The following is a 15,770-nucleotide window of genomic DNA, read 5'->3' on the forward strand; positions in this document are numbered from 1 at the left end:
TCTGATGCAGGTAGAGTTTGAGAACCACTAGTCTAGGCTAATGAGTGTCTCGTGGTGGTTAATACATGTTCTCTGCACTTGGAGAAAACATCACCCTAGAAACAACAGATTTGTGGTATTGAGGGATGAAGGACATCCTTGTATCACAGTTAAGTACCAATTGCTCTTTTAAAAGAAATCAACTGAATTCCAAGTTTAGCAGCCAGAAAAGAGCAGTCTCAGGACATCTCCCGGGACTGCAAGGAAGGTTACATGATATCATAAAGACAAAACCCTTTGTAAATGATTAAAAAATTAAAAGCTACTACGTATTTATAAAAGACAAGGAAGGACACAAATCAGCATGTGACTAGAGCTTAGCAACTGAAAGACTACGTAGCTTTCTTTCTAATGTTAACAATAGATTTCCATTAAATAAGTTGAAAGGAGTAAAAGCATATTTCCCACCACACAATATAATTCTCCAAAGGTGAGTCACTGGAAAAGTCATTGAAACACAAAGCAATTCCAAGAGGCAAAAATGAGTCAGAATTTTAATAACCAACAGCCATTACTGCCAAGTGACATAAATATGTGTATCATAATTGACAAATTTAAAAGTTAAACAAATCCACCCCAAGAGAAATGAAAACATATGTCCAAACAAAAACTTGTATAACAATTTTCATAGCAGCAATATTCACAACAGGCAAAATGTGGAACCAGCCCAAAGGTCCATCGAATGATGAAGGGAAGAATAAAATGTGGCATGTCCTTGCAAAGGAGTATTATTCAGCCATATGAGAGGAATGAAGTTCTGAAACATGCTACAACATGGATAAACCTTGAAAACTTATAAGCGAAAGAAGACAAACACAAAAAGCCACTGGCCTGGGTTGTATAGTGCCCATTCCCCACCCCCAAATTCATGTCCACCGGAACCTTAGATGTGACCTCATTTGGAAATAAGGTCCTTGCAGATGTAAATAGTTAAGATGAGATCATACTGGCTTAGGGAGGGCTCTGATCCAATGACTGGTGTACTTAAAATAAAGCCATGAGAAGACACAAAGACACACAGGGGAAAACAACTGGTGCAAATGGAGGCAGAGACTGGAGTGATGCATCCACAAGCCAAGGAGTGCTGGCAACCACTAGAAGGTAGGAGAGAGGCATGGAAGAGGTTTTCCCTCTGAGTCCCCAACCCTGCTAATCCCTTGATTTTGGACCTCTGGCTTTCAGAACTGTGAGAAAATATAGTACTGTTGTTTTAACCCTTCCAGTTTGTGGTAATCTGTTATAACACTAGGAAACTGATACAGCCATATACTGTTTGATTCCATTTATATATGAAATATCCAAAAGAGGCAAACCTATAGAGATGGCAGTCGTGGTTGCCCAGGGCTGGGGAGGTGGGGGAAGGGGGAATGATCTGGACACCAGGTTTCTTTTGGGGATGATGAAAATGTTTTAAAATTAGATTGTGGTAACGGTTACACAGCTCTATGAATATCATAAAGCTACCGAATTGTACACTTTAAAAGAAATTTTAAGAAAAATGGCATGTGATATATATGAAAAAGAGGGAAAAAGGAGTTCAATATAAGGCAAAAACACATTTCTGCTTTAGATATAGAATACTGGGCATTTTTCATATTTTGCTACTATTGAAATGAAATTTTCATTTGGAAGCAACTCTTTGGACTATCCCCAATTTTTCATACCCAAATGCAGCAGAAATTACTTTAATTCATACCAACTACAAAGAGCTCAGCGACTCAAGGGTCAATATCGGCAATTCTGAGGTTAACAGTGGTCCTACAGCTCTATAACTTATTCAGTTAGAGAAGCTTAACGCTTGTAGAAGCCATGCTCTTTACCTAACAGTGTGCATACATTCAAAACAAGAACTTCACCTGACCCTCTTGGAACAAAAAGAAATAAACTGCAGAATGAGTGGGACTCAGTGATGTCTGAGAGGTCACCAGGTTACCCAGTGACAAGGGGTCCATGCCACCCCCCCTTTCTGGGTTCCCCCCTGGAAGCAGTGATCCAGGGGCATCTAGGATCCTAAAAACCATTTGAAAGTTCAATGTCTGAAAGCTGAACACCAGGCTTACATATTTTAATGGGAATTTTATTTCCAGGGACCTTAAAAATATAACAAAATAACAAATTATGGACGCTGCTAGCCCTGCTGTTTCAGCCTGGAGGCAAACAGGCAGCTCATGGGTGTCAGAACGGGGTGGGAGTGTTTTGCCAATTTTAGGGGCTGAAAACGTTACTCCAGGAATCTTTCTCGTTCTAGGAAAGCACCGCTCCTTTCCTGAACCTGCTGGAGGTGGAGACAGTGAGGAAGTTCCTAATGGTTAAATCTCTCACCACGAGTCCTTGGGCAGGGGACGCGTACCGCAAAAAAAACAAAAAAAGAACAAAAAAAACAGACAGCCAACTATGACAAGGGAGAATTCGGGATCAGAAAGAAAGTAAATAAAACTCAGGAGGATCAAAAATAAAACTCAGGAGGATCAAAATAAAAGTGGCTTGCTGAAAAGAAAAATTGTCAGATATATGTATACATACAGCTGATTCACTTCACTGTACAGCAGAAACCAACACAACATTGTAAAGCAACTATACCCCAATTTAAAAAATTGTCATAATTCAACTTTTTTGTTTTTTGCTTTTCTATACCTTCCTTAAACCTACCTAGTTTCCCTTGAAACTCCAATCACCAGATTCCTTCTCTTAGGAGTAGATATGATGTGATGTGAGTTATCTATAATGTCTAGGATGGATTTCAAATCTATTTTACCTACGTTTCCAGTGATCTTTTTCTAAGATCATAACTGTAGGACTTATTAAACTTTATCAGAGTCAGCCGTGTATGCATTGCTCTATCTACTTAGACTGTGACCACCGTGGCAGCAGAGACAGCTACGCCTGGCTTACAGAAAGCACGCAGTCAATATTTGCCAAGTTACTACGCTGAGTCTAGAATACAGTGAAGAACAGAAGACGAACCTCTTTCTACAAAGGACTAATTCAAGGCCAGTTTGGGTACACTCTGTGGGTGCTGGCCCAATATCCATTTTCCCCTTCTTACTTGCTAACGGACACCTGATTTTGCTGGGAAGGATGAACCGAGCTAAAATCTCTAGAGAGTCCTCTGCAGCTCGGAGAAGCCATGAAACACAGTTCTGGCCAATGAGATATAGGGAGATATTCCTGGGAGGGGCTTCCAAGCAGGCTATGGTTCTCCTGATAGAAAAGGTACATAGTCAGCTGACAGAAGCCGGTGGTCATTTCCCCATCTTGTTTGGAACACACAGATATGGATACAATGCCTGGAATGGTAGAGCTGTCTTGAGGTCATGAGAACCGCGTGAACACATACTAAGGTCAGTACATACAGCTGTGTGCCTGACAGCATTTCTGACGTGCTGGGCCTGCCTCTGACTTCTTGTTAAGCGAGAAAGATTAACTCATCACTTGGTTGTCATTGCAGTGGTTTCTGTTGCTTACAGCATAATGCAATCCTTGGCTTTTACAGAATTAGTCAAAAGATGATGAAGTTAGTGGAACTGAGTTTAGCCCTCTTCCCCAGGAAGTCCCCACTCCTTACAGGAAAGGGGAAATGCAAAGTGGCAATTTATGTGGAAAATTATGGTGAAAGGACAGCACCATCACATGACAGGAGAGGAAAGAAAGTTATATCTACAGTATGGGCCTCATTTCCACTCACCGTTTTCCAGTGACTAATGCAAACCATTAAACTCAAATGTTCATCTAATGAGTACCATTCCCAATCTCATTTCCATTTCAATTGCTGTGGTGTAATAAAAAAGCACATATGAACATTTCCGCCCCCCCAAAAAAAAACGTTCTTTTGCACATTTGTTCTGGAGACATTAATATATGTTATACCTAGAATTCTGTCATCAAGTAAGCTCAGGGAATCATGAAGTTATACGGGATTCATGACTACAGGATTTCTGAGCGCTTTTAGCACTGGGAATCTCCCAAGGAAGGCTTTATAAGTAGCCTTTCTCAAAATTATTTATCCAGGGGTCTTTTTCTCCCCAGAGCCTCTTGAGGAACTAGTATTTCACAAGAATGTTTTGGGAAACACTGAAGTAACAATGGCACATGTCCCAAAAGATGTGGCTACTGCATCCTCAGGAGCAAATTTTTGCTCTGTCCCTTGTGGGTCTCTTGTGTTAAATACAGAGAAATTTATTCAGATTTCTTTCTTCACATATGTGGACCCTGCAATGCACAAGTGGTAAATTAACAAGGACCCCCACCCGCCCCTGAATAATGGACAGAAGGCAGGCCACTTTTATTCTCCCCTGGTACAAGTTCATGTTTAGTTCTGCAGGAAAAACCCACTGAAATGAGGTCTCTGAGGGGAAATGAACAAGAGTCACGGAGGGTGCTCAAGAAGAGAAAAAGGATTGAGTCACATGAAACATTAGAAACATTGTGCTTATAAGTTATTAAAACAAATTATAGGGGCTTCCCTGGTGGCGCAGTGGTTGAGAGTCCGCCTGCTGATGCAGGGGACGCGGGTTCGAGCCCCGGTCCAGGAAGGTCCCACATGTTGCGGAGCGGCTGGGCCCGTGAGCCATGGCCGCTGAGTCTGCACGTCCAGAGCCTGTGCTCTGCAACGGGAGAGGCCACAGCAGTGAGAGGCCTGCGTACCGCAAAAACAAAAACAAAAACAAATTATATGACAGGATCCTAGGAGTAACATATATTAATATCCCTCAACAAGTGTTCAGTAGAGCCCATTTTTGGATATGTTTAGTATATACTTTATTATTAACCACAGTGATTGAAATGGAAAGGAGACTGGGGAAGATACTCATTAGATGAATACTGTTGGCATTTAATGGTTGGCCATTGCTGAGAATAGAACAGAACCGTTTTCAATGACATTCCTAGGGGTATTAGAGAGTGTTCCATGATCTAAGTGAGTTCTCAGAGAAGTTGAACCAACCAGTCTCCAGGAGCAGAAAAAGGCTTCGTCCTTCCGCCCTCAGTAGACGGAGGAGCAGCAGACGGACTCCCAGACGCGTCCCCTGTGAAGATGGTCTACAGATGACCTACCCCTCCCCAGTCCGGAACAGGCCTTGGCGGTACAGCCATACAGTGCCTTAGCTCTCCGCGTGAAGGAATAACGTGTGCTGTAAAGCTCTTAAGAGCTTAAGGAGAGATGAAGCCCCTAAATCCATAGCCCATTAAGCAGACACTAATGTCCGTGTGAAGTCCCTGGCAGGTCCGCTTAAGGGGATTATTCATGTTCCATATAAAGAAGCCCCAGGAGGAGGCTTAGGAAACATGTCAGAGATTTCTTTAATTTTAGCCCTCCACTGGGCACTGATTTTAAGGCTTAAAAAAACCATTTGTGGAACTATCAGGCAGCAGTTTCAATATACTATTTATTTTACGAGTACACACTTAACATAGAGCTTACTAGGGGTAGGCTTGTTCTAAGCATGCTACAAGTAGTCACTAATTTAATCCTCACAACAGCCTTACTCACAGTGTCTGCTCATCCACATTTTACAGGTGAGGAAACAGAGGCACGGAAAGGTCACACCCCTAGTTTCTGTAACTAAGAAGCTCCCGTGTCTCCTCTGGGAAGCCTCCCGCAAACCTGCCAGCTGTGTTGTCACCCATGTCCCCACCACACCCTGTGTGTAAGTTTCTATGGCAGCTAATGTATTAATATCACTCCTTCCCCACTGGACCTTGAACTTCCTGAGGCCAGGGTCTGATCTTACTCACCCCTTTCTTCTTATGCCCAGTCGGTGTTCAACACATATTTGCTAAACAGAACAAAAAAGTGCAGGTCCATTTATCTCTTACTGGATATCCTTGGGGCCACATGTGTTTTGAAATTCAGAATATTTTGGATTTGAGGAAGTTCAGTGCACACACTTACTCATGACCACTGGTGGGATCTGGGACAGCAGCCCATTGTAAAATTCATTAACGTTTCTGCAGCTAAACTTATGAATGGCCACACTAAATGAGTAAATAAAGACCGGAAATGAAGATAAAGACCTCATCAGAGTTCAGGTGAGGGTTCACCAACAAGTGAGCTATGAAGAAAATCAGAAAAGCACTTGGTTTTCAGAGCACTTTGGATTTTGGAACTGCAGGTAAAGGACTATGGGCCTCTCTTTCTACAAAGGTCTCTAAGACAGCTGTGGCGACCACGGCATGGTCCTACTGTGAGAAGATGTCCCATCAATTCAGTGACTACGTACCAAGGACCATGCTGAGAACTTGGAGGACACCTGGTGGAGACCTGGACCCACAGTGGGCTCCCGGCACACATGCACCAACTCAGGGAGCTGAGAGAGATGTGTGGGGTAAAGAAAAAAGGCCTGGACTAAGGTTCAAGGGAAAGGGTTCAGAGACGGCTCCACTCCCTTCGAGCCAGTTATTTTGGGAAAAGCACAAGAACAACTTGGCAAACATCCACAGGCTGGTCAATGTGTCCTATAAAAACAAGCTTCAATGCTGGGTGACGTAGCACTTCTCAACATCACCTGCTCGAGAAAATCCCCCCACCTCCTTTTGCTTTTTCGAATGAAGTAACTTACTGTATCTTAACCTATGTGCTCCTCGAGGGCAGCACTCATGCTGTAACAAATAGCCACAGACACAGTGGCCTAAAACAACACAACTGTATCATCTTACAGTTCTGGAGGCCAGAAGTCCAGAATGTGCTTCCCTGAGCTAAAACCAAGGTGCCGACAGTGCTATGTGCCTTCGGGAGGCTCGAGGGGAGAACCGTTTCCTCGCCTTTTCCAGGTGCCCATGTCTCTCGGCCCATGGCCCCTTCCTTCGTCCTCACGTGAGCAATGGACTGTGAGGTCTTTCTCACCCACGTCACCCTGACGCTGGCTCTGCCACTTCCTTCTTTCACTAATAAGGAGCTTTCTGATTAGACCCACCCGAATCATCTTCTCATCTCAAAATCTTAACTTAATCACATCTGCAAAATCCCTTTGTGAGGTAAAATGTGCACATGTTTTGGGAATTAGGACCTGGACATATTTGGAGGACAGGCAAGCAACATTCTGTCTACAACAATATCTAAGTTCCTCTTGCATCCCCACATCTAAGGCAGTGCCAGACACATAGCAGAGGCTTAATAAACATCTGCTCAGCTTTTATTCATACTACTTAAATATCTCTAACCTCATCTTTAAACAGAGAAAAAGACACATATAATGAACCTCACATGAAATGATACATATGAAAGTGCTCCCAAAACTAAAAAGAACCATAAAAATGTAGATATCTCACAGACTAGTAGTAAGGAATACATACATCCAGTTGTGAAAGAGCCAGTATATAACTAAGGAAAGATGATAGGAAGCTAAGAGAATGCCATTCAATCCAGTAAGTCATAATGGAAAAGAGCCAGTAGCTGGAGTACCTAAATCATGTTATCATGTGGCCTTCAGGTAGTCCAGTTTGAGACACTACATAATTTAGTGTCCAAATTGAAGGGGGCACTATTAATATTTCCTCTGGGACAAAAGTATCAATCAGGACTCTTTCTGGCAAACAGAACACTGGGGCACCCCACTTACAGCAGTGGGGTGAGCCTGGGCTCTCGAGCCAAACTGCCTACAACCAAATCTAAGATCCACGCTTAGAGTTTTGTGACCCTGGATATATTCCAGTGCGCTCTGCCTTGGTTTCCTCATCTGTAAAATGGGTATAACAGACCCATCTCACGATGCTGACGTGAGTCATTACATATAGAGCATTCAGAACAGTGCCTGGCATATAGTAAGAGGTTAAAAGAAACTAGTGATTGGCCAGCCATACTCAAAATTTCCATAAATTCACAGCACAGAATTCCCAGTGGCTTCCCACAAGTGTAGACACAGGCAAAGGGCTGGCATGGCTTAGCACCAGTAAACAAATGTCTAGGAGGGGTGACACTCTTTTCTTTGGTACCTGCATCCTCACACCCTCATTTCTGCTTCCCCATCCTGGTTCTTGCACTCATTTTGGAATGCAGAGCTGTATGCCCGCCTGGGCTCCTACAATGCTTTGTCATGAAATAGAGCAAAATCCTTTGTTATTAGAGCAGGAGACAGAATGACTGGAAGTTAACCCCGTAAAGCAGCAGTCTGTGCAGTGAGCACGGCTCTGTCCATCTGATAGAGGGGGTGATATTGCACTGCTAATTTTAAACTTTTGTAAAATTACAATGTGCCGGTACCATTTTGAAATGCAAGCTGCACAAACATGTTCCTGACAATATTACCTCTTGTCACCTTCTGTCCTAAACAAAACCCCAAGTTATTATGTCTCAACAGAAAAATTCAAGTACAAACTAAGCTACTTTCTACTCACGCTGTTTATACAGCTTATAAAAATAATAGCTACGACCATTAATATTTATTCAGTGTATACTACGTGCCAGGCTTTGTTCTAAGCACATTATGGGCATTTACTGTGCCTTTGCTGTACCCTCTGAGTGAAATGCCTTCATCTCCTGGCCACCGGGCCAACTCCTACACACCCTGCACCTCGGCTCTCCTCCAGCCTTCACCACATCCCTGGGCATGCTGCAGGCACTCAGGCAGAGAGTGAGATTTCAGGACGGCAGTTCGTCAAGAAATGTTACTTTTTGGGGGGAGATATTGATGTTTAAACCGTATTAGCCTTACAAAGGGATTCAAAGCAGATTTTCTCTTCAGAATAAGCTCCTCGAGTTAAATTTAAGATATGATTTGATTTGCAAAACTGCAACTTGTGTTCACCTAAGACGATATTATACAGTGATACACTGGGTGTTTGTACAATGTTTGAGGCATTTTACTAAACCTCATGCATCTCAATAGAGGCAGGTGAATGTTCTTCTTCAACCCAGTTCATTAAAGCTACACAGACTCTGAACCATCTGTGATCAGAGCCATCTGACCCCTGGTAATGCGACAAGTCCCCCAGGCACACAAGAAGCTGGGTGGGGTGTTCCAGTTTAACGCGGGAGTTGCACCAGCCTCTTACTTGTTAATGTTGCTGCCTTCTTTCAGTCGCTCTCCTGCAGCTCCCGTTTTAGACACTCTCTCGCTACCCGCCAGGTCCACCAAGCTGACCTTGCTCACTTTCTCTCCCGAATTCTAGTCGTGAGAAACGAGAGATACGACACACATGAGTGCAGAAACCACACAGACGTCTACATATATCTCAGCACCACAACGAAAGCCATCCCGCTACAACAAGGCATACTCCTCAAGAAGATCTTAAATTGTAAGAAGAGCTCTTGGTCTAGCAGTTTCACGGGCAAAATTTAGGTTGGCGTAGCAGTGTGGCATTTTGTTTTGTAGTTGGGAAGCAAGTGCACTGGGCTTTCCAGAATACAGTCAGAAAGCTGGAGCTTTTATGCACCTATGAGAACATACCAGGACATGAGGATTCCCCCGTATTCAGGTCAAATTCTTCTTTTTTTGAAAAAGCTTTCTTTAGGCTAAATGTTGCGGCGGTTTCCTCTTTAATATCCCTTAATGACTATGAAGTAAACCCAGTTGTTTTTAGGGGAATTTCAGTATGAAAGGATACATAGTAAAAGCTGTACGGTGACATCATCACGTTCTTTAGGGAGTTTATACAAGGAATCCAATTTTTAAAAAAATGTTATATATAAAGTAAGACCTAACAAATTAAATGATGTAAGCAAAGTAGCTCATCTAGTAAGTAGAAGAGCTGGCATAAAGTTCTCAGGAGCTGAATCCAGTCATGAAACAGTTCACTCATGAAGGTAGAGCTCTTTCACTGCTACCGAAGGTTCTACCCGATCCCTCACCCCAGACTGTAGGTCATACAGCGTCTGTGTGATGATGATGTTGAACACAGCATGGGAGCGGCTACTTTCTTCATTCATGTTGGTCGCGGCTACCGTCCGAGACTTATTTCCCTCAGACATCAATGACTCAATATCCTGGAGAAAAAGCAGAGGGAAAATATTAGAAGCAAAAAACCCAAGAACAGCATCCTGCCCATCAAGTGTATGTGTTCATTATGACGCATCTGTCACCACCCTTCCATATAAACCTCCTGCTTCTCCTCCACAGAGCCTGTTTCGAGCTTCCACTCCCTCAGTGCTTTCTAGTGGATGAAATGTCTCCCCCATTCTTTCTATTTATTTTTAAAAATTTCTATTGGAGTATAGTTGGATTTACAATGTTGTGTTAGTTTTTGCTGTACAGAAAAGTGATTCGGTTATACATATACATACATCTGCTCGTTTTTTAGATTCTTTCCCCATAGAGGTCATTACAGAGTATTGAGTAGAATTCCCTGTGCTCAACAGAGGTTTTATTTTCCTTTATTTTTTTAATAGATCTTTATTGGAGCATAATTGCTTCACAATACTGTGTTAGTTTCTACTGCACAACAAAGCGAATCATCCATATGCATACACATGTCCCCATATCCCCTCCCTCTTGAGCCTCCCTCCCATCCTCCCTATCCCACCTGCTAGGTCATCGCAGAGGACCGAGCAGATCTCCCTGTGCTATGCGGCTGCTTCCCACCAGCCAACTATTTTACATTCGGTAGTGTATACACATCGATGCTACTCTCACTTCACCCCAGCTTTGCCCTCCCACCCTATGTACTCAAGTCCATTTTCTAGGTCTACTTCTTTATTCCTGCCCTGCAACTAGGTTCATCACTACCAGTTTTTTGTTTTCTTTAATTCCATATATATGCATTAGCATACGGTATTTGTTTTTCTCTTTCTGACTTACTTCACTCTGTAGGACAGATTCTAGGGCCATCCACCTCACTACAGATAACTACAGTTTTCGTTTCTTTTTATGGCTGAGTAATATTCCACTGTATATATGTGCCACATCTTCTTTATCCGTTCATCTGTCAATGGACACTTAGCTTGCTTCCATGTCCTGGCTACTGTAAATAGTGCTGCAATGAACATTGTAGTACATACATGTCTCTTTTTGAATTGTGGTTTTCTCAGGGTACATGTCCAGTAGTGAGATGGCTGGGTCATATGGTAATTCTATTTTTAGTTTTTTAAGGAACCTCCATACCGTTTTCCATAGTGGTTGTATCAATTTACATTCCCACCAACAGTGCAGGAGGGTTCCCTTTTCACCACACCCTTTCCAGCATTTACTGTTTCTGGATTTTTTGATAATGGCCATTCTGAGTGGTGTGAGGTGATACCTCATTGCAGTTTTGATTTGCATTTCTCTAATAATTAGTGCTGCTGAGCATCTTTTCATGTGCCTCTTGGCCATATGTATATGTCTTCCTTGGTGAAATGTCTATTTAGGTCTTCCACCCATTTTTTAACTGGATTGTTTTTTTGATATTGAGCTCCATGAGCTGTTTGTATATTTTGTAGACTAATCTGTTGTCTATTGTTTCATTTGCAAATATATTCTCCCATTCTGAGGGCTGTCTTTTTGTCTTGTTTATGGTTTCCTTTGTTGTGCAAAAGCTTTTAAGTTTAATTAAGTCCCATTTGTTTTTGTTTTTATTTCCACTACTCTAGGAAGTGGGTCACAAAAGATCTTGCTGTGGTTTATGTCAAAGAGTGTTTTCTTATGTTTTCTTCTAAGAGTTTTATAGTGTCTGATCTTACATTTAAGTCTTTAATCCATTTGGAGTTTATTTTTCTGTATGGTGTTAGGTAGTGTTCTAAATTCATTCTTTTACATATAACGGTAGTTTTCCCAGCACCACTTATTGAAGAGACTGTCTTTTCTCCATTGTATGTTCTTGCCTCCTTTGTCATAAATTAAGTGCCCATATGTGTGTGGGTTTACCTCTGGGCATTCTATCCTGCACCATTGATCTATATTTCTGTTTCTGTGCCAGTACAATACTGTCTTGATTACTGTAGCTTTGTGGTATAATTTGAAGTCAGGGAGCCTGATTCCTCCAACTCCATTTTTCTTTCTCAAGTTTGCTTTGGCCATTCGGGGTCTTTTGTGTTTCCATATGAATTGTAAAATTTTTTGTTCTAATTCTGTGAAGAATGCTATTGGTAGTTTGATATGGATTGCACTGAATCTGTAGATTGCTTTGGGTAGTACAGTCATTTCCACAATATTGATTCTTCTAACTCAAGAACACGGTATATTTCTCCATCTGTTTATGTCACCTTTGATTTCTTTCATCAGTGTTTTATAGTTTTCTGAGTACAAGCCTTTCGCCTCCTTAAGCAGGTTTATTCCTAAGTATTTTATTCTTTTTGTTGCAATGGTAAATGAGAGTGTTTCCTTAATTTCTCTGATTTTTTGTTGTTGGTGTATAGGAATGCCAGAGATTTCTGTGCATTAATTTTGTATCCTGCAACCTTACCAAATTCATTGATTAGTTCTAGTAGTTTTCTGGTGGCACCTTTAGGATTTTCTATGTATACTATCGTGTCATCGGCAGTGACAGTTTTACTTCTTCTTTTCCAATTTGTATTCCTTTTCTTTTTCTTCTCTGACTGCTGAGGCTAGGACTTCCAAACTATGTTGAATAAGAGTGGCGAGAGTGGACATCCTTGTCTTGTTCCTGATCTTAGTGGAAATGCTTTCAGTTTTTCACCATTGAGTATGATGTTTGCTGTGGGTTTGTCATATATAGCCTTTACTATGTTGAGGGAGGTTCCCTCTATGCCCATTTTCTGGAGAGTTTTTATCATAAACAGGTGTTGAATTTTGTCAAAAGCTTTTTCTGCATCTATTGAGATGATCATATGGTTTTTATTCCTTAACTTGTTAATGTGTTGTATTGATTTGCGTATACTGAACAATCCTTGAAGCCCTGGGATAAATCCCAGTTGATCGTGGTTTATGATCCTTTTAATGTGCTGTTGGATTCTGTTTGCTAGTATTTTGTTCAGGATTTTTGCATCTATGTTCATCAGTGATAGTGGTCTATAATTTTCTTTTTTTGTGACATCTTTTTCTGGTTTTAGTATCAGGGTGATAATGGTGTTGTAGAATGAATTTGGAAGGGTTTCTCCCTCTGCAATTTTTTGGAAGAGTTTGAGAAGGACTGGTGTTAGCTCTTCTCTAAATGTTTGACAGAATTCGCCTGTGAAGCCATCTGGTCCTGGACTTTTGTTTGTTGGAAGATTTTTAATTACAGTTTCAATTTAATTACTTGTGATCGGTCTGTTTATATTTTCTAATTCTTACTGGTTCAGTCTTGGAAAATTGTACCTTTCCAAGACTTTGTCCATTTCTTCGTGGTTGTCCATTTTATTGGCATATAGTTGTTTGTAGTAGTCTCTTATCATCCTCTGTATTTCTGCAGTGTCAGTTGTGATTTCTCCCTTTTCATGTCTAATGTTATTGATTTGCGTCCTCTCCCTTTTTTCTTAATGAGTCTGGCTAAGGGTTTATCAATTTTGTTTATCTTCTCAAAGAACCAGCTTTTAGTTTTATTGATCTTTGCTATGGTTTTCTTTATTTCTGTTTCATTTAATTCTGCTCTGATCTTCATGATTTCTTTCCTTCTACTGACTTTGGGTTTCTTTGTTCTTCTTTCTCTAGCTGTTTTAAGTGTAGGGTTAGATTGCTTATTTGAGATTTTTCTTATTTCTTGAGGTGAAACTGTATTGCTCTAAACCTCCCTCTTAGAACTGCTTTTGCTGCATCCCATAGGTTTTGGGTTGGCGTGTTTTCATTGTCATTTGTTTCTATGAATTTTTTACTTTCTTCTTTGATTTCTTCAGTAATCTCTTGGTTATTTAGTAGTGCACTGTTTAGCCTCCATGTATTTGTGTTTCTTACAGTTTTTTTCCTTTAATCAATTTCCAATCTCATAGCATTGTGGTCGGAAAAGATGCCTGATACGATTTCAATTTTCTTAAATTTTCCGAGGCTTGATTTGTGACCCAAGATGTGATCTATCCTGGAGAATGTTCCATGTGCACTTTAGAAGAAAGTGTATTTTACCACTTTTGGGTGGAATGTTCTATAAACATCAGTTAGATCTATCTGGTCTATTGTGTTGTTTAAAGCTTGTGTTTCTTTATTTTCTGTTTGGATGATCTGTCCATTGGTGTAAGTGGAGTGTTAAAGTCCCCTTCTATTATTGTGTTACTGTCGATTTCTCCTTTCATGGTTGTTAGCATTTGCCTTATGTATTGAGGTGCTCCTATGTTGGGTGCATAAACATTTATAACTGTTATATCTTCTTCTTGGATTGATCCTTTGATTATTATGTAGTGTCCCTCCTTACCTCTTGTAACAGTCTTTATTTTAAAGTCTACTTTATCTGACACGAGTATTGCTACTCCAGTTTTCTTCTGATTTCCATTTGCATGGAATATCCTTTTCCATCCCTTCACTTTCAGTCTATATGTGTCCCTAGGTCCGAAGTGGGTCTTTTGCAGACAGCATATATATGGGTCTTGTTTTTGTACCCATTCAGCCAGTCTGTGTCTTTTGGTTGGGGTATTTAATCCATTTACATTCAAGGTTATTATCAGTACCATGCTCCTATTACCATTTTCTTAATTGTTTTGGGTTTGTTTTTGTGGGTCTTTTTCTTCTCTTGTGTTTCCTGCTTAGAGAAGTTTCTTTAACATTTGTTGTAAAGCTGGTGTGGTGGTGTTGAATTCTCTTAGCTTTTGCTTGTCTGAAAAGCTTTTGACTTCTCCATCAAATCTGAATGAGATCCTTGCTGGGCAGAGTAATCTTGGTTGTAGGTTCTTCCGTTTCATCCCTCTAAGTATATCCTGCCACTCCCTTCTGGCCTGGAGAGTTTCCACTGAAATATCAGCTGGAACCTTATGGGGAGTCCTTTGTACATTATCTTTTGTTTTTCCCTTGCTGCTTTTAATATTTTTTCTTTGAATTTAATTTTTGTTAGTTTGATTAATATGTGTCTTGGTGTTTTTCCTAGGGTTTATCCTATATGGGACTCTCTGTGTTTCCTGGACTTGGGTGACTATTTCCTTTCCCATGCTAGGGAAGTTTTCAACTATAATCTCTTCAAATATTTTCTCAGTCCCTTTCTTTTTCTCTTCTTCTTCTGGAATCCCTGTAATTCAAACGTTGCTGCATCTAGTGTTGTCCTAGAGTTCTCTGAGAGTGTCTTCAATTCTTTTCATTCTTTTTTCTTTATTCTGCTCCTCGGCAGTTATTTCCACCATTTTGTCTTCCAGGTCACTTATTCGTTCTTCTACCTCAGTTATTCTGTTATTGATTCCTTCTAGTGTATTTTTCATTTCAGTTATTGTGTTGTTTATCTCTGTTTGTTTGGTCTTTAGTTCTTCTAGATCTTTGTTAAACATTTCTTGTATTTTCTCAATCTGTGCCTCCATTTTATTTCCAAGATTCTGGATCATCTTTACTATCAATTCTATTTCTGAGATTCTGGATCATCTTTACTATCATTACTCTGAATTATTTTTCAGGTAGATTGCATATTTTCTCTTCATTTATTTGGTCTTGTAGGGTTTTACCTTGCTTCTTCATCTGTGACATATTTTTTTGCCATCTCATTTTGGTTTTGGTTTTGTTCTTTCTTTTTATTAGTGGGATTGTGTTCTTGTCTTACTGGTTGTTTGGCCTGAGGCTTCCAACACTGGAGTTTGTAGGCTATTGGGTAGAGCTGAGTCTTGGTGCTGAGATGAGGAACTCCATGAGACCTCACTCCAATGAATATTCCCTGGGGTCTGGGGTTCTCTGTTAGTCCAGTGGTTTGGATTTAGAGCTCCCACCACAGGAGCTTTGGCCTGAACCCAGGCTTGTGAACCAAGATCCCGCAAGCCACCT

General features: G+C 40.9%; 1 protein-coding gene across 6 annotated transcripts in view; it reads right to left on the reverse strand.

Moving 5' to 3' along the window:
• KIF13A (kinesin family member 13A) overlaps positions 1–15,770 on the reverse strand; it is a 101,338-nt gene that overhangs the window by 63,461 nt on the left and 22,107 nt on the right. For all 6 annotated transcript variants that reach the window (XM_024764009.1, XM_024763993.1, XM_024764001.1 and 3 more), the window contains exons 5-6: positions 9,824–9,958; positions 9,028–9,140 (exon numbers count right to left, since the gene is read on the reverse strand). In XM_024764009.1, coding sequence (XP_024619777.1) covers positions 9,028–9,140; positions 9,824–9,958 — 248 coding nt within the window. The remainder of the gene's footprint in view (positions 1–9,027; positions 9,141–9,823; positions 9,959–15,770) is intronic.

This window comes from Neophocaena asiaeorientalis, unplaced genomic scaffold (genome assembly GCF_003031525.2).
Source record: "Neophocaena asiaeorientalis asiaeorientalis breed wild unplaced genomic scaffold, Neophocaena_asiaeorientalis_V1.1 scaffold427, whole genome shotgun sequence".
NCBI classification, from domain to species: Eukaryota; Metazoa; Chordata; class Mammalia; order Artiodactyla; family Phocoenidae; genus Neophocaena; species Neophocaena asiaeorientalis.